Source organism: Podarcis vaucheri (genome assembly GCF_965113315.1).
Source record: "Podarcis vaucheri genome assembly, chromosome: 2".
NCBI classification, from domain to species: domain Eukaryota; kingdom Metazoa; phylum Chordata; class Lepidosauria; order Squamata; family Lacertidae; genus Podarcis; species Podarcis vaucheri.
Window position 1 is genome coordinate 130,869,799 of NC_138760.1, and position 21,043 is coordinate 130,890,841.

Below are 21,043 nucleotides of genomic sequence, written 5' to 3' on the forward strand. Positions count from 1 at the left end.
TGTCACGCTGGCCACGTGACCCGGAAGTGTCTCCGGACAGCGCTGGCCCCCGGCTTCTTGAGTGAGATGGGCGCACAAACCCCAGAGTCTGTCAAGACTGGCCCGTTCGGGCAGGGGTACCTTTACCTTTATGCCCTAACATGGATTGTAGTTTAGGAGACAGAAATACAAAGTTTAGTGGCTTATGGCCCCCTAGTCCTTCCTCTTAGGAACCTGTGTGTGTGTGTGTGTGTCCCCTTTTATCTTCCCTACACTGTGAGGAAGGACAGGAGGAAAAATAATCAGGGGCATCCTCCCTGAGCATGGGGATGTGAGACTGGGTCTCCTTTGTGTAAGCACCTGAACTGCAGGGTGTGGAACCTCCGACTCTGGGGCTAAATTGGCCCTCAAGTCCCCCCTCTTTCTCTCTCTGGACCTCAGGAATTTCTCCAGTGCCACACTCTCTTTCCAACGCTTCCCAGCTGCCCCGGGCGGCTTTTGTGTGGCTTGAAAAAATCCCTGGAAGGCCGGTATTCCCTGGACAAAGCTCAGTCACCTCCATAGCTCCACCAACTCTGTCCTCTGGCCCTGACCATCAATGGAAAGTGGCCCCTAGAAGGTTGCTCAGGAGCGAATGTGGCCCACAGGCTGGAGAATGGTCTCCACCCCTGTTCCAAACACTAAACTGGCTGTCATCCTGGCCCACCTTGCAGGTTTCTTGTGTGAGCATTGCCCAGGTAATGGGCTTTAGAAGACCTACAGTATTATAAGACCCTCCTGGCAACCTGGATGGGGACGAGGCCAGGCAGGAGTGAGGCTGGCTGCACCGGCAGAAAAAGTCCCAGAAAGAAAGAGCCTCAAAATCTGCAGGGGGTGGTGGTAATCAGTTTTTTCCCCTCCCCCCTTTCCCTAAGTCCAGCTGGGGAGGGGGCATTTCTTTAATTCCTCCAGCTGGACTTGAAGCTTTTTAAATGGCTCCTGAGACCTGGATTAGTTTCAAATGCTGTCATCCATGGACCCATTTCACTTGCTAAGCAGGAGGAAAACTGACAAGGTGCTTTTTCATGCTTCAGGAAATGAAAAATGCGCCTCTTCCCTCCAGTTTTGGGGCACAAAAGCAGCACAGCAAACCCTCCCCAACTGCACCCCCAACATGGGAAACCCAACAAGGCTCTTTCCTTTGTGCCAAAGCAACCTCAGACTAGGATTTCTGAAAGGGGAGTGGGGGGGGGGCTCCCACTTCCTTCTCACATCAGCCTCTTTCTTACTCAGGAAGCTCTGGAAGCCAATGTCAAGGGAATGTCAAGGGAACTGTCCATCTCTCACCCCCCCCACCCAACTCAAAATCTCCCCACCTCTCTCCCAATCCAGAGGGGACTCTGTTCTCCAGCTGCTTCCACTTCCTCTCCCCTGCTTGCCCCCCCCCCATCTCCGCCCCACTGAGGAAGGGGCTTCGGCAGCAGATTTCGGAGGGGGGGAGCAGATCAGGGTCCTGGAGGAGCAAAGCCCCCCCCCTCCCGCACAGACCGGCTCCCTGACGCAGGAGGCAGAACCTGGGGGGAGCGATGGGGGGCAGGAGTGGGGGAGCAGTGAGAAGGGAAATGGAGGGTGTTAAGCAGAGAGGAGAATCACTAGGTGGAATGGGGCTGCCCCCCCCTTTGAACAGAGAAGGACTGACAGCTGAGTCAACATGCACAGGGTGGGGCTGCAAATCCCTTTGTAGTTAAGTTGCACTGGGGGGGGCGCCCTTTTGTGGTTCGTCTCAAGTGTCTTCGCCCCCCCCAGTCCCCCCACCATGGGAGCCTGGCTTGATCTCTGCGCTTCAGAGAAGATCTTGCAATGCAAACCCTGTTTTGGGGGGGGACTCCGCTTTGCAACAGGATGGCCTGCATCCAGCCCCCCCCCCCCCCGATTCTCACATGGAAAGGGCGGAGCCCCTCATTGCTTTCTTTGCACACACACCCAATCCTCCTCCCACCCCCCTCCCCAAATAACCCCCCCCCCCCAATACGCGGCACCTCTTTCGCCTCTTTCCAAGTCCGCTTCTCTTCCGGGGTTGTGCATGGAGACCCCTCCCCCTCCAACTTCGCCTCTACTTCCCCCGTCAAAAAAAAAACCGGAAAACCCACTTCCTGCCTCTCTAGGAAGCGGAGCTCATTGGCCCAGAGGGAGGGGGAGGGGCAGGAGATCCGCCTCCTCCCCCCCCCCCCCTGCAAGAAGAAATGCCCTCCCCAATTCCGGGGAAGAACCTGTTTTCCTAGGGTGACCGAATCATAGAATCATAGAGTTGGAAGAGACCCCAAGGGCCACCGAGTCCAACCCCCTGCCAAGCAGGAAACACCATCAGAGCACTCCTGACCTATGGTTGTCAAGCCTCTGCTTAAAGACCTCCAAAGTAGGAGACTCCACCACACTCCTTGGCAGCAAATTCCACTGGCGAACAGCTCTTACTGTCAGGAAGTTCTTCCTAATGTTTAGGTGGAATCTTCTTTCTTGTAGTTTGGATCCATTGCTCCGTGTCCGCTTCTCTGGAGCAGCAGAAAACAACCTTTCTCCCTCCTCTATGTGACATCCTTTTATATATTTGAACATGGCTATCATATCACCCCTTAACCTCCTCTTCTCCAGGCTAAACATGCCCAGCTCCCTTAGCCGTTCCTCATAAGGCATCGTTTCCAGGCCCTTGACCATTTTGGTTGCCCTCCTCTGGACACGTTCCAGTTTGTCAGTGTCCTTCTTGAACTGTGGTGCCCAGAACTGGACACAGTACTCCAGGTGAGGTCTGACCAGAGCAGAATACAGTGGCACTATTACTTCCCTTGATCTAGATGCTAGACTCCTGTTGATGCAGCCCAGAATTGCATTGGCTTTTTTAGCTGCCGCGTCACACTGTTGGCTCACTGAGAAGCTCTATATTGCCATTTATTTGCTGAGACAGTCGCGGGATCAATCCCCGGCAGCGAAAGGGGAAACGCACACCCTATTTCTGAAAAGGCCCCCCTTGGGGAAAAGAGGGTGGGAGGGGTTCAGAGCAGCAACTGACAATAATATTATAGGGTGCACAGACCCTCCGTCCTTGTTTTCCAGGGACACTCCTGGGTTTACAGAAGCCATCCTGGTTTCTCATTTAATCCCGGAACGTCCTATTTTCCATAGGATGTCCCTATATCCATTGGATAAATTTTGGAGGGAGAAATGCGACCCCTGAACCAAAGAGATAAGTAACATCTGAAAGGCAGCCCTGTATAGCGAAGCTGTTTAATGTTTTATTATGTTTTTATATATGTTGGAAGATGATGATGATGATTAGGTGGCCATATTTCAAAAAGTGAAGAGCCAGACACAAAAGCAGTCCAGCTTTTTCTTTAGTTTAGCCCAAAATTTTTGAACTTATTTTGCAAAAAAAAAAATACCGTATTTTTCGCTCTATAAGACGCACCAGACCACAGGACGCACCTAATTTTTGCAGAAGGAAAACAAGAAAAAAATAATTCTGAATCTCAGAAGCCAGAACAGCAAGAGGGATCACTGCGCAGTGAAAGCAGCAATCCCTCTTGCTGTTCTGGCTTCTGTGATAGCTGCGCAGCCTGCATTCGCTCCATAAGACGCACACACATTTTCCCTTACTTTTTAGGAGGGAAAAAGTGAGTCTTATAGAGCAAAAAAGACGGTAATAATAATGCAGTTTTTGAGCTTTTAGCAAAATCAGCAAAAATGGCACTGCCGACATGGGACATTTTGCCGATTTTCACCCAGCCACTGCTTCCAACTACAGTATCCTGGGTATGTCAATCAACATTTGATGATCTCCTTCTACCAATCCACAATAGAAAGTGTCCTTTCATGCTGCATCATGGTGTGGTACGCTGGTTTGACATCAACCGATAGGAAGTGCCTACAGAGGGTGGTGAATACAGCACAAGAAATTGTGGGCTGTCCCGTGAATTCGTTGGATGAAATAGCAGAAGAATGTTGCCTCAGGAAAGTGAGGAAAATTCTCAGGGGTGATTCACACCCTGGCTGGCATTTTCTTGATCTCCTGCCCTCAGGCAAAACATATAGAAGCATGGTTAGTCGCACCAACAGGGTAAAGAACAGCTTCTATCCGTGGGCTATTAGGCTGCTGAATGAAAAGATAACAGGGCAACTGACTTTTGGGTTTGGTGTGTGTGTGTCAGTAAACGAGGAGAATTAAGACTAAAAGAGCTGAGTGTGGGGTGCTCGTGTAATCTCACTGTATACAAGTTGTACAAGTGACAATAAAGTATTTTAATTTCAATGTCTGAGAAATTCCAGACATATGGAAACCCTACTGTTGAATAGGACGTCTCTATTCGGAGAAATGCCAGTGGGTATGGGGTGGTCCGGTGTCTTTACAATGCGTACCTTTTTTCAAAAAGTGGGGGCCAATGGACAAAGTTAGGCTTTGCTTTGAGGGAGCGAAGCTCAGTGGCAGAGCAGTTGCTTCACATGCAGAATGCCTCAGATGCAATGCCTTTGCATGCAGAAGGAAGTCCCAGGTGCAGTCTTAATGTCTTAATGACCATCTGTCAGGGATTATTAAGATGTGGTTCCTGCATTTCAGGGGGATGAATTCGATGACCCTCGCGGCCCCTTCCAAAACTAAAGGGAAGTTGACTTCCAATTAATCTTGAAGATATGACTCCACTAATGAGGTGATCTCCTTGCTGGTGATAATTCACAGCCAGATGTTTACATAGCTGTCAACTTTCTCCTTTTCTTGCGAGGAATCCTATTCAGAACAAAGGAATTTCCCTTCAAAAAGGGGAAACATTAACAGCTATGGATTTTTATCCTCAATCAAATTCAGTGGACATGTTGCCCTCTGCTGCATTTCTGTGGTCGGCCTACTACACTTCCCTTCTGACTATTACTCTCAGCACAAGCCACTAATTAGGGGGAAAAACACCCAAATTCTTGCAAGACAGAGGCTTCACTGACCTCACAAATATGGGGTTCTTCAGCTCTGGCTTCAAAGCCAAAAGGGGAATGAGGTGAAAGGTCATAGCTTCTGTGGTGGAACATCTTTTTTTGCACCCAGAACAGTGCTGTCCAAACTTTTTTCAAAGAGGGCCAGATTTGATGAAGTGGAGGGCCGGCCAAAGGGCCGACCTTTGTGGTTGACCTTTTTTTAGGGTTGAGTTTGTTGAGCTTTGTTTAGGATAAACAGGAGATAAACTGCCACAGGAGCCAAATTAAACCAACCAGCGGGCCAGATCAGGCCCCGAAACGGACTTTGGGCATACCTGACCCAGAAGGTGCCAGGCTCCACCTCTGCTAACTACTCCAGGTAGGACTGAGGATGTTCTTGACCTGAAGCCAGAACATAGCACCTGGAGAGCTGCTGCCAGCCAGAAGATAGCACTGAGCTAGAAGGCAGCTTCCTATGTTTTGATTACGCTCCACAAGGACCTATCTCCTGTACCCTTTCACCTGCCCTATATCTTGACTGCATGGATTCTGTGACATGCAAGATATTTTATACATCAAACAATATATTTTATACACCAAACTTTTCAAGCACAGTGGAGTAAATAACCTCTTTCTGCCCTTAATTGTGATGTTTGCATTGTTGTTCCCAAAGGTAACATTCGAAGGGTGTACAAGGGAATCACTTTGATTATGGGAAGGATAAGAATAGATCACTGTTGTTCTGATGATTGAAACATCTCTTCTGAAACTTTATGGGAGCAGGTGGAGAACAGGAGAAAAACATGTTGACTCAGGAATCTGACATGGTTCAAGGAGGAAGAAAGTGGTGTATGATGGACATCAGAAGAGCCCTGAAGCTGGATCAGGCCTAAGGCCTATAAAGTCCAGTATCCCATTCTCAAAATGGGCAACCACCTGCCCCAAACAGAAGCCCATACGTTGGAGATGAAAGCGCAGCAGCACTTTCTCTAAATATGTTCCCCAACAACTGGTACTCAGTGCATCCTCTCTCCAATATTGGAAGGGGAAACATTTCTTCAATTGCCAGTAGCTATTGTCGAATGAAATTCTTCTCCTAGTCCCCCTCAATTTTTCTCAACCAAGTAGCCCAATTTAGGGTTTGGGTGGGCAAGGTCTTGTTGTCGTCATTGTGAAGAATTTTAATTTAGGGTCATCCCTCTGATAGTGTGAGGATAATCAAACAGAGATGTCTAACTGCAAACAGCTCCTTCTAGCTGTTCTACAAATTCTAGACTGGTGAGTAGTTTGCCAGCTGTTAAGACTATACAGGAAGGCACCAGAAATAGGTAATAGAAGGATATTTTATTTTAAGAATCAGAGTCCTAATACAGAAAATAAATCTGCAGGTCAGTGTGACCAGAAAGGAAGGGAGTATCTTTAACAGCCCGACTCACCATTAAAGGACTCAGAGCCCCTCAAGTTTGTGATAGGTCAGAGAAAAATGAGCTGAGTCAAGATCCTGTGAAAGCAAGGCAGATCTTTATTATTCTGTTGCAACAGAAGTTCCCCTACCAGCTTTGATAGGAGGTGAGGACCCAGGACAAAGATGTGCAAGAACTTCTAAAGGTTTTAGAAATTGCCTGGTCCCTTAGCCAAGGACCACCCAAGGAAGCATCATAAATGTATCACAGAAAGCGGTGTTCTACAACAGAAATGTGAGAGTATGGCTTGTCTCAGAAGAAGATGCTCTATTGACATGTCTGCTCTGCTTAACATAGAATCATAGAATCATAGAGTTGGAAGAGACCCCAAGGGCCACCGAGTCCAACCCCCTGCCAAGCAGGAAACACCATCAGAGCACTCATGACATATGGTTGTCAAGCCTCTGCTTAAAGACCTCCAAAGAAGGAGACTCCACCACACTCCTTGGCAGCAAATTCCACTGTCGAACAGCTCTTACTGTCAGGAAGTTCTTCCTAATGTTTAGGTGGAATCTTCTTTCTTGTAGTTTGGATCCATTGCTCCTGCCAGACTGGTTTTGCATAGGAGCAGGTCTCTTCATTCCAAATGTTGTTGTTTAGTCATTTAGTCGTGTCCGACTCTTTGTGACTCCATGGACCAGAGCACGCCAGGCACTTCTGTCTTCCACTGTCTCCCGCAGTTTGGTCAGACTCATGTTTGTAGCTTCGAGAACACTGTCCAACCATCTTGTCCTCTGTCGTCCCCTTCTCCTTGTGCCCTCAATCTTTCCCAACATCAGGGTCTTTTCCAGGGAGTCTTCTCTTCTCATGAGGTGGCCAAAGCATTGGAGCCTCAGCTTCACAATCTGTCCTTCCAGTGAGCACTCAGGGCTGATTTCCTTAAGAATGGATGCGTTTGATTTTCTTGCAGTCCATGGGACTCTCAAGAGTCTCCTCCAGCACCATAATTCAAAAGCATCAATTCTTCGGCGATCAGCCTTCTTTATGGTCCAGCTCTCGCTTCCATATATCACTCCTGGGAAAACCATGGCTTTCACTATACGGACCTTTGTTGGCAAGGAGATGTCTCTGCTTTTTAAGATGCTCTCTTGGTTTGTCATTGCTTTTCTCCCAAGAAGCAGGCATCTTTTAATTTCGTGACTGCTGTCACCATCTGCAGTGATCATGGAGCCCAAGAAAGTAAAATCTCTCACTGCCTCCATTTCTTCCCCTTCTATTTGCCAGGAGGTGATGGGCCCAGTGGCCATGATCTTCGTTTTTTTGATGTTCATTCCAAATAGTTTATTTATAGGATTTACTTGAGAAAGTGAACTATTTGGAAAGGTCCTTTATCCCCCAAGACACTTCCTTCCACTGCAGAGAAACATTTGGGGTCATTTAAGGGACCCCTGCACCGTTACTGAATCCGGTTTATGTAGCTATGTTTGTGTGCCCACTCTGTATATTTATGAACATTTATTTTATTATTTGGACACCTTAGAATTAGAGGAGATGGCAGTATGCTATGGTAGATTCTTGTGCAACGTAAGAGAAAAAGGGATTAATATAAACTGGCACATGCAAAGCTGTAAAGACGTTTCCAGATTCTGCCCATGTTCATTTATTTCTGAAGGGGAGAGAACCTCTTCACGCAAAAAGCTCAAGGTTCTGTTGCCTTTGTGATGTCATTTGTGATGTCAAACTGTTCAGATTCCCTTCGGTTAGCATAGATTCCAGGACATACCTACACGAGGTCATTATCACATACATCCCACATTCTGCCCAAAACCTTAGCCAAATTCCCCTTTCTTTATGTCTGACTCTCACACCTTTACTTCTCCTGAGACTACTCATCTCCTTTCTATCTAAAATCAAGGTCCACATCCTGTCCAAAACCGTTTCAGTCACGTCCTTCCATGTATTAAATTTTCTCCCAGCCTCGCACTTTTATTCCTCATCAAGATCCATTTGCTGAAAATATTTATCTTCCGCAAACTCTTTGTAAATGAGCATCAACTTTGCAGATTCCCATAAGACCTTATACCTATGTCCTTGATGGTGAGCGAGGAGAGACTTTGTGCTGGTCATCAGGCAATGGTGTTTCCACTGCCTTGCCTTACCCTCCAGCCCTAGGAGCCTTCATGAGGGAGCTGTTTCCAGAGGAAGAACTGTGAGGGGGGAGAGATTTATCTGCCATCATGCAGTGCTTGCTTTCACCTGTGATGTCACACCTCCAGCCCAAGGAACCTTCAGAATGGAGTTGCTGACATAGGCATTATGTGTCTTGTGAATGCTATAATATAATATTTTTAGGTGTTTTGTTAGCAGTGTTTTATAAATTGTACTTGATTTACTGATTATTAGTAATGGTTTCACCAACGAGCTGTAATTGTTTTACAAATGAATTGTTCACTATTCCCTATAATTCTATATTTGTGATGTTCTATTAAACTATTGTTATTTACTGTTTATAAGCTGCCCTGCGATTCATTCGAACAAAGAGGGGCGTAGAAATATAATTAATCAAATCAAATGTAGCTGTCTAAATGCGACTTTATTCTAATTTAGCTAAGTTTATTTAGTATTTTAGCCATTCTGTTTGCAACTTCTAAAGCAGCTTATGCAATTCAGCTAAGAGTAATGCGCAGTTTAACTCAAGAGAGAAGAGGCTGTCACAGGAATGATCTCAAGCAACAATGCATATCTCCACAGTTGCTGTTGCTGAAGAACCAGGTATCAGAACTCTTCTGAATATTATCCAGAGAATCAGCAGTAGATGTTTACCTGCTTTCCATCACATGTGAGGCTAAGGCAACCATGGTAAGCACACTATTGGATCTTTGCCTTGCCATATACATGGCTAGATGCACATTGCAGCCAATATTCTGGTGTGCACTTCTAACTCTACAGTTCCATGATATCCCTAGAGCTAACAATCAAACATCATATTTAGCTGTTTCTGGTCTTTCTCATGTTCAGATCAGGCCTCAGTATAATAATGTAGCATTTGGGAAGGAAGATGCATCCTAGAAGCCCAGCACTGGAGGCCAAGATGGAGAAAACCTGCACTGCTACCATGAATTTCCCCTTGGTGCTCAGGTAGGTGGGGACAAAGGACACCCAAACACTGCAGAAGACCAACATGCTGAAGGTGATCAGCTTGGCTTCATTGAAGTTTCCAGGCAGCTTCCTGGCTAGGAAAGCCACTGTGAAGCAGATGGCAGCCAGGAAGCCCATGTAGCTGAGGGAACCACAAAACATGGCCACAGACCCTTCATTGCATTTCAGGATGACCTCCCCAGGTTGGGAGTGCTTGTCAGAGTCAGGGAAAGGAGGAGATGTCCCCAGCCAGATCGTGCAGATGAGAACTTGTACACTGGAACAGGAAATGACAATGGAGTTGGCCAAACTCTTCCCTAGCCATCTCCTCGCCCTGCTCCCTGGCTTAGTGGCCAGGAAGGCCAGAACCACAGTGATGGTTTTTGCCAAGACGGAAGAGACAGCAACTGAGAAGATGGTGCTGAAGGCTGTTTGGCGCAAAAGGCAGGTCCCTTTTCTTGGCCTCCCAATGAAGAGGAAGGAGGACAAAAATGAGAGAAGGAGGGAGATGAGGAGGATGTAGGAGAGATCCCTATTGTTGGCTTTGACTATGGGAGTGGCTTTGTATTTAATAAAGATTTCTAATACAAAAACTGTGGCTAAGGATATGAGGATGGCAAAGGAAGCTAGGATGCTCCCCAAAGGTTCTTCATAGGACAGGAAGGTGATTATTTTGGGTACACATTGATTTTTGTCTTTGTTTGGATGCTGATCATTTGAACATTTGGTGCATTTGGCAGTATCTGCAGAGAGAAAAAGAGACTTCAGTATCCTAACAGCAGTTGTAAACCAAGCTAGGCATATGGGGAAGGCAGGCATATGGGAGAGATAAAAAAAGAACACAGTTTTGTTGGGAAAGAGAGAAGCAAAAGTTCACTGGCAAAAACATCTCGATCCATGGTCTCATCCACCAAAATAGATCATGTGGAGCATGGCTAGAAAAGCTTGGCCTGTGAGATATTTCAGAAGCGCTTCTATTGAGTGTAAACTGGTGCTGGGAACCTCTGGCCACTGGATTAAACTTAGCTCAGCAGGTCACCCTATTTGGTGATGCCACTTTTTGAGTTGTGTGATGGGTAAGGCCTCAAAGGCATAATTGTGAGCTTAAGGAATGTAGACTTTCACTGACCATCAGCTGATGCATGTGTGCATTGGTCAAGGAGGTGGACATGCTTTCCCCCGGTTAAAACTGCTTATCCCTCCTAGTGCTGTTCTTTGACCCTCCAAAAACCCGAGAGGCATTTCACTCATGGGATGCCATTACAAACATCATGCTTAGGCTGGCTCAAACCTTTGCCCCATCCTCCCAGGTAAGACGGTTTTTTCTGAGGTCTTGGCCTACCTTCCTGAGTGGAGATGGTCCCTTCTGAGCAGGGAATGCAATCATAGCAGCAGGGGGGCTTCACTTCCTGAATCTTCTTGACATATCCAGGGTGACAGCTCTGTGAGCATCTTGAACGAGGCATGGTCTAGGCAAAAATTGAGGAAGGAGAATCAATGAGAAACGATTAGGAGCATTTGTGCTTTTGGAAGCAGATCATAGTGTTTTGGCGGGATTGTGGAAAACATATATTTGCTTCCAATGGCCATAAGTGACCCCAGGCCCTATTTTGGCAGGTGATTAATAATTGCCAGCTCTGATTAATATTTGTGGGTGGGTGCAGGGTGTCCCTGTTAGAATTCCTGCTACTTGATTTCAGTCATAGGATTGTTGTCTATCACATGACGGTATATGTTTTGACACCACAGAGTGGGAAGTGACAGGATGTTTGTGTTACTGTGTTCCGTGAAATGGGACTATTGTCCTTTGTTCTTTTTGTCTTTGCTGTCTGATGCTAGAGGGAGCCATGTTGCAGTGCTCCGTGTGTGTTTATATGTAAATAAAGTAGATTAGCCAAAATGCTGAGTTGCTGAGGTCTGTCACGCGAAATGCACAAACTCTGCAGATCCCTAAGTGTGCCAGTGTTGGTTGCATTGGTCACTGTGATGTTCGGGCAGAAGAAAGCTTTTGAAGCTCCCGAACAATCGGCCAGGAGGGAGAGAACATGCCAGTTGGGCATGTGTCTCTACCAGGATCCTACTCGAGTGTAGGCTGAACTCCTGACAGTCCCTACAGGAAATACATGCTGTCCTCTGGATATTCTGAACAGATTGGGAAGACCTTACATTTGGGAAAGCTATTTTACTGTGCTTAGGAAAGTCTCCTATTCACTGTGAAATCTTATACATACTCAAGAGGCTGTTCCATTCATCTCAGTGACTTCGCTCGAGGGAAGTACAGTGGTACCTCGGTTTAAGGACAGTCCTGTTTATGAACTATTTGCTGTATGAACTCCACAAAACCGGTTTCATAGCTTTACCTCAGTCTAAGGATGAATTTGAACAGTGAAAGAGCACCAGCGGCGGAAGGCCTCATTAGGGAAAGCGTGCCTTGGTTTAAGAACAGTTTTGGTTTAAGAACGGACTGTCAGAATGGATTAAGTTCGTAAACCGATGTACCACTGTATCATTAAAATCACAGTCAAAGTCTCATATGTGCAATTCAACAAGCTATTAGAGCCTAGCAGATGTCACAAGTAATAAAATGACATATCATTTCTCCATACCTTGTTAAAGACCAGGGGCCAGACAATTGCTTCTTGGTTGATGGTCAACTTTACCTCTGAGGATGCCTGTTTCTCTACTTCCCCAATCTTCACTCTAACATGAGAGGTATTAGGAAACAGCACCCAATTCACAATATCAAAGTCAATGGCCAATGCCCCATTCTCATCCAAGTACTGTCCATCAGCTGAAGTATTAGAATAGAGATGCACTTCTTTCAAGAATGGATGAAGCTACAACGACAGAGGAAACTCCAGCACTAAGAGAACATGAAAGCATTTGGGATAATTCACTTTCCCTGTCAGTCAGTCAATATAGACAATGCTACTTGTTAGACCAATATAGACAATACTACTTGTGAGACCAATGGTCTGACTCATTTTAAGGCAGCTTCCTATGTTCCTAATATGGTGATTCCAGAGCTGGGACAATGAACAGTAGTTTGCAAAAGGAAAAGGACATACCTGCCATGGCTGAATCTTTTGAAATTCCAACAGGTCTCCTCCTCCCATCAGTAACATCCGCTTTGATCTGGATGAATATGCTGCATTCAAGGCCTGAGCAATGGCTAGGATACTGAAGTAATGAACATAGCTATCTTGGGAACGAACCTGTTCAATGAATTCCTGCTGGATCATCACATTTTCCGTCTCCTTGCATCTTGTCCAACCTCTCACAGACAAGGCATGTTTGGAATATGAACATTCAAATTCTTCTTGCCAAAGAGCCAAAAAAGAAGGAAATATTGGTTTGGAGTCGTCCTTTTTTGTCCTTGTTTTGGTCTTCATTACAAAGGACAAAGAACCATGGGCATACCGGAAGGATTCCGTCTCATAGAACAAGACTGTGTTCTCAAGAGCAGTGATTATCCAGACTTTCCCCCCAGTTTCTATCCTTTCAAGCAAGGTTTGTACCTCCATGATTGTGAAAAGTCCATATTGAGAGTCTGTACAGTAAACAAAGACATTGACTTGTCTCCACATCGCAGGTGCTTCATTGGGTAACCACAGCCAGGTTTGTAGTAGTACTCTTTTTGTGAAGGCAACACAGATTTCGTTGCTGATCATCAGGGATGTCAAGATACTCAGGAACCTTTCTCCATTGTCATTGTCTGGAGCAAAGAGACCAACCCACGTCCACCTGAAATGCAGGAGGAGTTGGATAATTCCCAGGTACTGAGTTTCTTCCTTTGAGACCATCTGGTAGATGAAAGGGGACTGGACTTTATCATGAAGAACAAAGCCATAACTGAGCTGTTAAAGAAAAGAAACTGGTGTTTTGTTTCTCAGGACAAAGATTGGATACCTCTGTGTGAATTAAATTAAATTAAATCAAATTAAATATGATGAAATATTTAATTAGCATAAGCCTCAATGTTTTTTTTGAAATTTCATATATATGCAATTTATTTATCAACTAATGGCAATTGTCTCTAAGCAGTTTAGAAAAACACAATAGAACAAAATTATGAATGCAAAAGTCTAAAATCAAACAAAATTAAAATGCATCCTGCAATACAAAAAAGCCTTCAGTAGGACTGGGAGGTCAGTCTACCACGACACCCAGAGGGGTTTCTACATCATGCACAGCTCCTCCATATTGAAATCCTATGAAAAATCAGAGTTGTGTGTTATCAGCATGGACTGCAGCATTAGGACTGTTTCCCAATGGTCCCTTTTGAATATGACCACTGCATCTCCAACATCTTTTTCTGAACTTTTTCCAGTTCTATAATACACTGTTTGAGGTGTGTCAAAAACCAATGTACACAGTCTTCCAAAGGCAGTGGCCCCATAGGTCTGTATAACTATATTATGAGATTGACAGGTTTATTTTAAATTCCTTTCCTGATGGTGTACTTAGCATGGAATTTGCTTTTACATGACTGCTGTGCATTGAGTCAACATCTTCACTGACCTATCTACTAAGACCCTGTGGTCTCATTTCTGTTCAGTCAATGCCAGTTCAGAACCCAGGAGCAAACATGTGAAATTAAGGCTGATTTTCCCCTCAGCGTGCATAAATTCACACTTGTTTATATTGAATTGCATGTGCCTTTTTATTTGGAGAAGTTATTTGGAGCTCTTCACAATCTGCTTTTGGTTTAACAATCTAGAACAATTTAGTATGATCAGAAAACGTGGCCATCTCACTGTTCACTCCTAAATTCAGATCAGTCCTGATACCAATTCTTGAGGTACTCCACATTCAACATCCCTCTGTTTGGAGAAATTCCATTCACCTAGTTGCTGGGTGGCAGTTGTGGCGCCATGCGGCTCATTGCTGGTGCCATGCCATTTCAGTCCCCATTAGCCAGAGGTTGTTTGCTGGAGACAGATTCACACATCCATTCTCTTCAGTAGTTTCAAACAAAGGGCACACACCCAAAGATGGATATCTCCCAGATTAACATAGGCATGGACCTCTAATACTACCTTTTTCATGTGACTGAACCAGTAGACATAAACATACAGTTTCATGATAAAGGTAAAGGTAAAGGTACCCCTGCCCGAACGGGCCAGTCTTGACAGACTCTGGGGTTTGTGCGCCCATCTCACATCTATTGGCCGGGGGCCAGCGCTGTCCGAAGACACTTCCGGGTCACGTGGCCAGCGTGACAACGCTGCTCTGGCGAGCCAGAGCCGCAAACGGAACGCCGTTTACCTTCCCGCTGGTAAGCGGTACCTATTTATCTACTTGCCCCCGGGGGTGCTTTCGAACTGCTAGGTGGGCAGGCGCTGGGACCGAACAGCGGGAGCGCACCCCGCCGCGGGGATTCGAACCGCCGACCTTTCGATCGGCAAGCCCTAGGCGCTGAGGCTTTAGCCCACAGCGCCACCCGCGTCCCCGTTACAGTTTCATGATATAACCCCATTAATGATTAACCTAGCAAGCTCTTCATCAGCTGCAGTGGAAATTTCCAACCATGCCACACGGTATACAATAGTCACACTACAAATTTAGTTCCCATTTCAATGTACACTAAACAATTTTATTTAACAGTTCCTGGAGCTGTAAGAAGAGGTAGCAGCCTCATGGAACAGCGGAGGAAACCTTTCCCGTGCCAAGCTCAATAACAGCACTTGAAAGCGCCAATTTCTGGTAGGGCAAAATTTATGTAGTAACGTGCCACAGAGGCTGCAACTGGTTGGGGGGCAGAGAGCAATAAAATAAATTGCACTAAGCTAAGCATACCTTGCTTTTCTTATGAAATGGAAAATGTTGCTGGGTATGTTTGACTTGAATCTAGTTCTTACCTGTGGTATCTTGTAGATGCCCGATATGCTTGCAATGTGCATGGAGATATCGGTTTCACCCCCTTCAATAATAGCTAGAAGGTTTCCCCGTCTTCCGCAGCTGTAGTTTGGAAGATTGATTTTCCCACCAGCAAAGAGGTCTGTCAAAGCATCAGTAGTTATTCTTCCATCAAAATAGGTATCATAGATGCTGTAGCCCAGGGTGATGTTAGGTAAGAGCCTGGGGTTACGATTGATCTCCTGAACAGTAAGTGAGAAGGAAAGAACGTGCCAGTTCCTCCCATTCATCAAACTACAAAAACGTGTGTCACATAGTCACCCACCATTCAGTGAAAATGAGTCACAAAGTTGTTTGTCTAAATAAATTAAGGCAAACTTGAAAGAAGACCAGTAAGTAGGGCAATGTGGGGCTAATGTGGGGATGCTGTTACTGTAGCAGTAATAGCATCTGTAGTATCTTTGCAAAGGAGGAGGATGCAAGCCCATGTCCTGTAACCTCCTTAGCCATCTGACCAGTTCTGTGGCTACTTGCTGTCAGTGTAGCAAAAGATCACTCTAGGAATTATATATCTCAGAACAACTGATAGTGAGTCAAACCTAGGACAGTAATTCTGTGGATAAACGTCTAGAAGATTATTGCAGATTGAGAGTAGGAACCTTCCCATTATTCATGCAAAGTGAGTGGCCTGAGCATTCAGGCTTCCACAATGTTTCATGAGAGACAATGAGATGACTACACAAAATCTGCAACATTAACACACCTTTTTTAGCTTATAGAAAATAAGTTTACTTTAGAGAGCATGACTTATTTTTTTTAATACTTAAATCATAGTGTAAAGCACATTGAAACACTGCTTTTCATCAAGTAAAGTGATGTACAGAAAACTTTTAATAAACCAATGGAACAAATAACAGGTCTCCATCCAATGGCATTATTGTTTAGACTGCCAGGAAGAATTCATCCTAGCTTCAGTCAGTTTCATCTCACAGGTTTAAGAACAAAGGTGGTGTTTGTTGACAGACAGACGGATGCCAGCAATACTCCTAATCAGATGTTCTAGTTGTATTTGATTCCTGTGGGTGAGATGCTCCCTTAATCTTCAAACAACAAATATAGTGATTTATCAGTATGGCAAGAGAAGTGGAGAGTAGTTTAGGAAGAAGGAATATGGCAATACACCATTACTTACTTCTGAAAATCGCTTACTGGGGTGCTGGAAAAGCTGAAGGGAGGTTGACTTCCAATTAATCTTGAAGATATAATTCCACTAATGAGGTGGTCTCCTTCCTGGTAATAATTTACAGCCAAATTTCTATCCTTGATAAGATTCAGTGGACATTTTGCCCTCTGCTGCATCCCATGGATTGCCAGAGGCAACAAAACAAGCAGCGGTATAATCATCATCATCATTTTGGGTCTGCCTGCTACTCTTCCTGACTGTTCCTGTCCATAGAAGCCGCTAATTAGAAGAAACCCCAAAAAACTGCAAGACAGAGGCTTTAGCGACTTGACAAAAACAAGGGGTGTTCAGCTCATCCCAAATTAGGATTGAAGGAAAGGGCCATAGCTCAGTGATGGAGCATCGTTTTCCCACCCAGAAGGTGTCAGGTTCAGTCTCTGCTACCTGATAACAGGTAGAGCTGAGGATGTCCTCTACCTGGAGAGATGCTGCCAGTCAGTAGATGGTACTGAGCTAGAAGGCAGCTTCCTATGTTTTGATTGGGTTTTATACTTTCTCCTTCAAATGCTCTATATCTTGGCCCCAAGGTATTTTATACACCAGACTTTTCAAGCATAGTTGAATAAACAACCTCCTGCAGCCCTTAATTGTGAAGTTGACATTATTGTTCCCCAAGGCAATATGTGAAGGGGTGTGGAACTATCTCTTGGACTCTGCAGAGAATAAGAATAAATCACTGTGGTTCTGATAAATGTAAGGCGGTAAATATCTCTTCTGAAACCTCTATGGGAGCAACTGCAAAGAAGAAGAAGAAGAAGAAAGTTTACTCAATACATGGTTTAAGGATTGGCCGATCTTTATTGATGCTAGATCAGGGCAAATTTATATAACACTTTAGCGTAAATAGACCCTCCCAGTGGTTCATAAAAAGTAACAAAAATAATAAACAAATTAATAAAAGACAATGTTGAAAACAGCTATTTTAAATATTCAAAATATTGTAAAATAAACAATGAAGCTAAAGATAGATAAAAGCACATGCTAACTTCTACGTATCTGAACCCTGATTCTGCAAACTACCAACATGAAGCTACGACTGTTGGAGGCAGTGGAAGACAGGAGTGCCTGGCGTGCTCTGGTCCATGGGGTCACGAACAGTTGGAAACGACTAAACAACAACAATTTTTGAAATAAAAATTATCCAGTCCAAAAGTGGAGCGGTCTCCCTCTGGAAGTTGTGGACTCTCCTTCCTGGAGGTTTTTAAGCAGAGGTTGGATGGCCACCTGACCTGTATGCTATAGCTGAGTTTCCTGCATTGTGGGGGGTTGGACTAGATGACTCTTGGGGTCCCTTCCAACCCCACAATTCTATGATGCTAATAAAACCCTTTGTTTTATTTTGCAACCTTCTGATGAAAAAAGATAGTTGAACATGGGGGTGAGTGAACATTCAAAACTAAAAATCAAGCCACACAAAATGAAATACCTGCACCCCTAGTGCAAAGGAGCTCAACATTGTGTCTGTCCCAATGCTTCACTTTGGCACAGGACACATTGAAAGCATTCTTTGGCCAACACTCATTACTTTCTCCAAAGAATCCTGAAAACAATAGTTTGTTTGTTTGTTTAAGGTTCTGAGAGTTGTTAGGTGACCCCTACAGATGTAGCTGTGCTGTTCTTGAATGCCAGGTCATAGAAAGACCATATTAACCCACAACTTAATCATGGATACAGTGGCTGCTGATCTGGGCTGCATTGCTGAAAACTGGCTGTGTAAACTGAATGAGCCTGACCTAACACAACTGACCTCATCTGGATACTCAGTATAGGCTTGACCATGGGGTTAAAGGACAGTGTGATGCCACTAGTGTCCATAGAATTATTATTCCCTTTACCACAAAACTTCAAAACCTCTATCTGGGCAGGACAGATAGACAGGGGATGCTGCTGGTTTATTGATCCCCTTATTGGCCAGGGACTCTCCTGGCCAAGATGATCTCTGGCCATAATCACGTAGATGTTGCCATAGAGCCAAACTGGGACTTCATGGCCTCCATGGCAACCGTTGGGCTGTCTCAAATGGTCACATCAGGCAGGGCACAGCCATGAGTACAAGATTGGATTACAGTGGTACCTCTGGTTACGGATTTAATTCATTTTGGGGTGCCGTGCGCGCAGAGCACTTCTGTGCATGCGCGAGCGGTGAAACCCAGAAGTATACACTTCCGGGTTTGCCGCAGCCATAACTCAAAGAGTCTGTAACCTGGAGGTTATGCAACACAAGGAAAATTGATCTGAAAGCTGCATAACTTGTTTTTCTTAGCTTTTTTTTTAGATCAGTGTAGATCCAACCTTTTAGTGGTTGCTGGTTTGTTACTGGACCAAATGCAAGGTGTTACAAAAAATCCTAAGAGCTTGTCAGCAGTTGACTTGTGGAATTGCCTTACTCTGTATGTTGTTGTTGTTTAATCGTTTAATTGTGTCCGGCTCTTCGTGACCCCATGGACCAGAGCACGCCAGGCACTCCTGTCTTCCACTGCCTCCCGCAGTTTGGTCAAACTCATGCTGGTAGCATCGAGAACACTGTCCAACCATCTCGTCCTCTGTCGTCCCCTTCTCCTTTTGCCCTCCGTCTTTCCCAACATCAGGGTCTTTTCCAGGGAGTCTTCTCTTCTCATGAGGTGGCCAAAGTCTTGGAGCCTCAGCTCCAGGATCTGTCCTTCCAGTGAGCACTCAGGGCTGATTTCCTTAAGAATGGATAGGTTTGATCTTCTTGCAGTCCATGGGACTCTCAAGAGTTTCAAAAATAGTTAATTTTTATTCATCCAACTGCTTCCATATGCACAATATTAATAACCTCAATATGGTTCCCTGCTAAAGTTTTATTTACGGTATCTCAGCAGCATAATTTAGGAGAGGAGTAGGATGAGGGTAGGCCTTTTTATTGTTCTGAAGGATTTCAATTTAAGGTCACCTTTCTAAAAGTGTGAGATTAATCAGCTTGATTGCAAATTGTACCTTCCTGTTATCAGGACTCAGTCTGGTGAAAGGTTTGCCAGCTAGTTAGACTATACCAGAAGACACACAAAAATAGGTTAACGAAGAGATTTTTTTGAAAAAGAATCAGAGTCCCTAATACTTAAATAAATCAAAAGATAAGAGCAATAGAAATCAATATATACATCAGCACAGATGTATCCAGAGAACGGGGCTTCTCCCTCGAAACAACTGCTTCCGACAAGGATAAAACCTCTTGGTCTAAAAAGACCTGTTTATATACTTTCATATTGCCTTTGCCAAGCACCCTTTGTGATGTTCAACATTCTCATTGGTTAGCATAGATTCCGGAATATATTACTGTAGATGTTTTGGTGGGATACTACCAAGGGACAGATATAGATTAATAGAAAGAAAAAAACACAGGATTTTTAAAACAAGTAAACATCTGCGTTAAGATATAGTAGGGGTTCAAATCATTGACAGCTGAAAATGTAGAGGCTGTGTGGTCCCAAAATAACCAGCAATAAATAATCCTAACCGTAATCATCCTTTTGTAAGATCAACGAAGTGCCCAATCTGCATTAACCTGCTTATTGATTGTGAATTACTCTGATCACTGAGATTGTCACCATACTGCGGTAACTTTGTTCTTTTGCAATCCAGAGAAACAAGTTATATCCCGTATGCTATAGGACTTTCAATAAGACATGTTGGAGACCAGTTCTGGGTTTGCACACCTTTCATGTAACATTTATTTCATATAGTCAAGTATACATTAATACATTGGTACCAAGAGGATCAAACATTCACACACACATTCATTTATCCATACTCACAAGGGCCCTCCATGTGGGTTGATCAAGCCTCACGCAAGAGCTGTGTGTGTCGAGTTGTAGCGCTAATCCCAGCAGCACTGAGGGCATGCAAAAGGGTCCTTTATATAGTCTTCTTTCTCATTGCCATCCATGGGTTGTCTGCAGAAGAGCTATCTCCACCTCTCTCCTCCTGCTCTCCTCCTGGACCATCATAAAAAAAAACCCTCCACAGTCGTACAGTATGTACGACAGACAGTATGTTCCGGACCTTTATCTCATGTCTGTGGCCCATTGCCAGTTCCGCCCTGTTTTGTCCTGGGCTTTTTGCTTTCAGTAAACAACACCACAGTCATACATTCCTCTTTGATAAAACTGGTTTCTCGCTTCGCTTGTCAGCATATCATGCATTACGAATTCTCCATTTTCTTTTGGGCCTAACATTCATACTACACATTCATGACAAAATGATATGCAACCTAGAAACAGCATAAGCTACAAACAAACTTATTTTGTCAAGTGAACACAGTTCAGGTCATACAAACACTTCCAGGATCTACAAATCATTACTCAAAGCCGTATGCTGTTAGCTTCCTCAACCTGACTCCCTCCGGATGTTACTCAACTCTTAAAAATGTAAACTGGCCTAATGTTTTGTGAGCTGGTAGGAAGGAAACAAAGAAATAATTACTGCTGAGCATTTATAAGCTCATAACTGTCCCTTCTGCTGAGTGAGA

At 44.6% G+C, this 21,043-nt stretch overlaps 3 protein-coding genes across 11 annotated transcripts in view; all 3 read right to left on the minus strand.

Moving 5' to 3' along the window:
* Nucleotides 1–2,052, minus strand: part of LOC309527425 (uncharacterized protein) — a 50,620-nt gene extending 48,568 nt beyond the window's left edge. The window contains exon 1 of the mRNA XM_082214280.1: nucleotides 1,998–2,052. The gene's annotated coding sequence lies outside the window, so the exon portion shown is untranslated. The remainder of the gene's footprint in view (nucleotides 1–1,997) is intronic.
* Nucleotides 1–21,043, minus strand: part of LOC309527301 (uncharacterized protein) — a 123,294-nt gene that overhangs the window by 5,152 nt on the left and 97,099 nt on the right. The window contains exon 1 of one of the 7 annotated variants that reach the window (XM_082214036.1): nucleotides 127–1,159. The exons of the other annotated variants lie outside the window; for them this stretch is intronic. The gene's annotated coding sequence lies outside the window, so the exon portion shown is untranslated. Of the gene's footprint in view, nucleotides 1–126; nucleotides 1,160–21,043 lie in introns of those variants that run through there. 7 annotated transcript variants of the gene reach the window in all.
* On the minus strand, nucleotides 7,429–19,747 carry LOC309527276 (vomeronasal type-2 receptor 26-like). Of its 3 annotated transcripts, none has more exons than XM_082213973.1 (7): nucleotides 19,677–19,747; nucleotides 16,504–17,289; nucleotides 15,314–15,453; nucleotides 12,521–13,309; nucleotides 12,059–12,289; nucleotides 10,795–10,921; nucleotides 7,429–10,195 (listed from the first exon to the last, which is right to left on the minus strand). In XM_082213973.1, the coding sequence occupies exons 3-7, from the start codon at nucleotides 15,353–15,355 to the stop codon at nucleotides 9,303–9,305; spliced, it is 2,082 nt and encodes a 693-aa protein (XP_082070099.1). In that variant the 5' UTR covers nucleotides 15,356–15,453; nucleotides 16,504–17,289; nucleotides 19,677–19,747; the 3' UTR covers nucleotides 7,429–9,302. The 3 variants fall into 3 exon arrangements, with proteins under 3 accessions (XP_082070099.1, XP_082070098.1, XP_082070097.1); XM_082213972.1 differs by having other exon boundaries at nucleotides 15,314–15,553; XM_082213971.1 differs by having other exon boundaries at nucleotides 15,314–15,605.

Coding starts and splice junctions, on each gene's coding strand:
- LOC309527276 (XM_082213971.1), bottom strand. CDS start 16,724: ATGATGATGATGATTATACCGCTGCTTGTTTTGTTGCCTCTGGCAATC. Junction 13,310..15,313: donor GCATCTACAAGATACCACAG/GTAAGAACTAGA, acceptor TTTCTTTAACAG/CTCAGTTATGGCTTTGTTCT. Junction 10,922..12,058: donor GGCCCCTGGTCTTTAACAAG/GTATGGAGAAAT, acceptor ATTTTTGCCTAG/ACCATGCCTCGTTCAAGATG.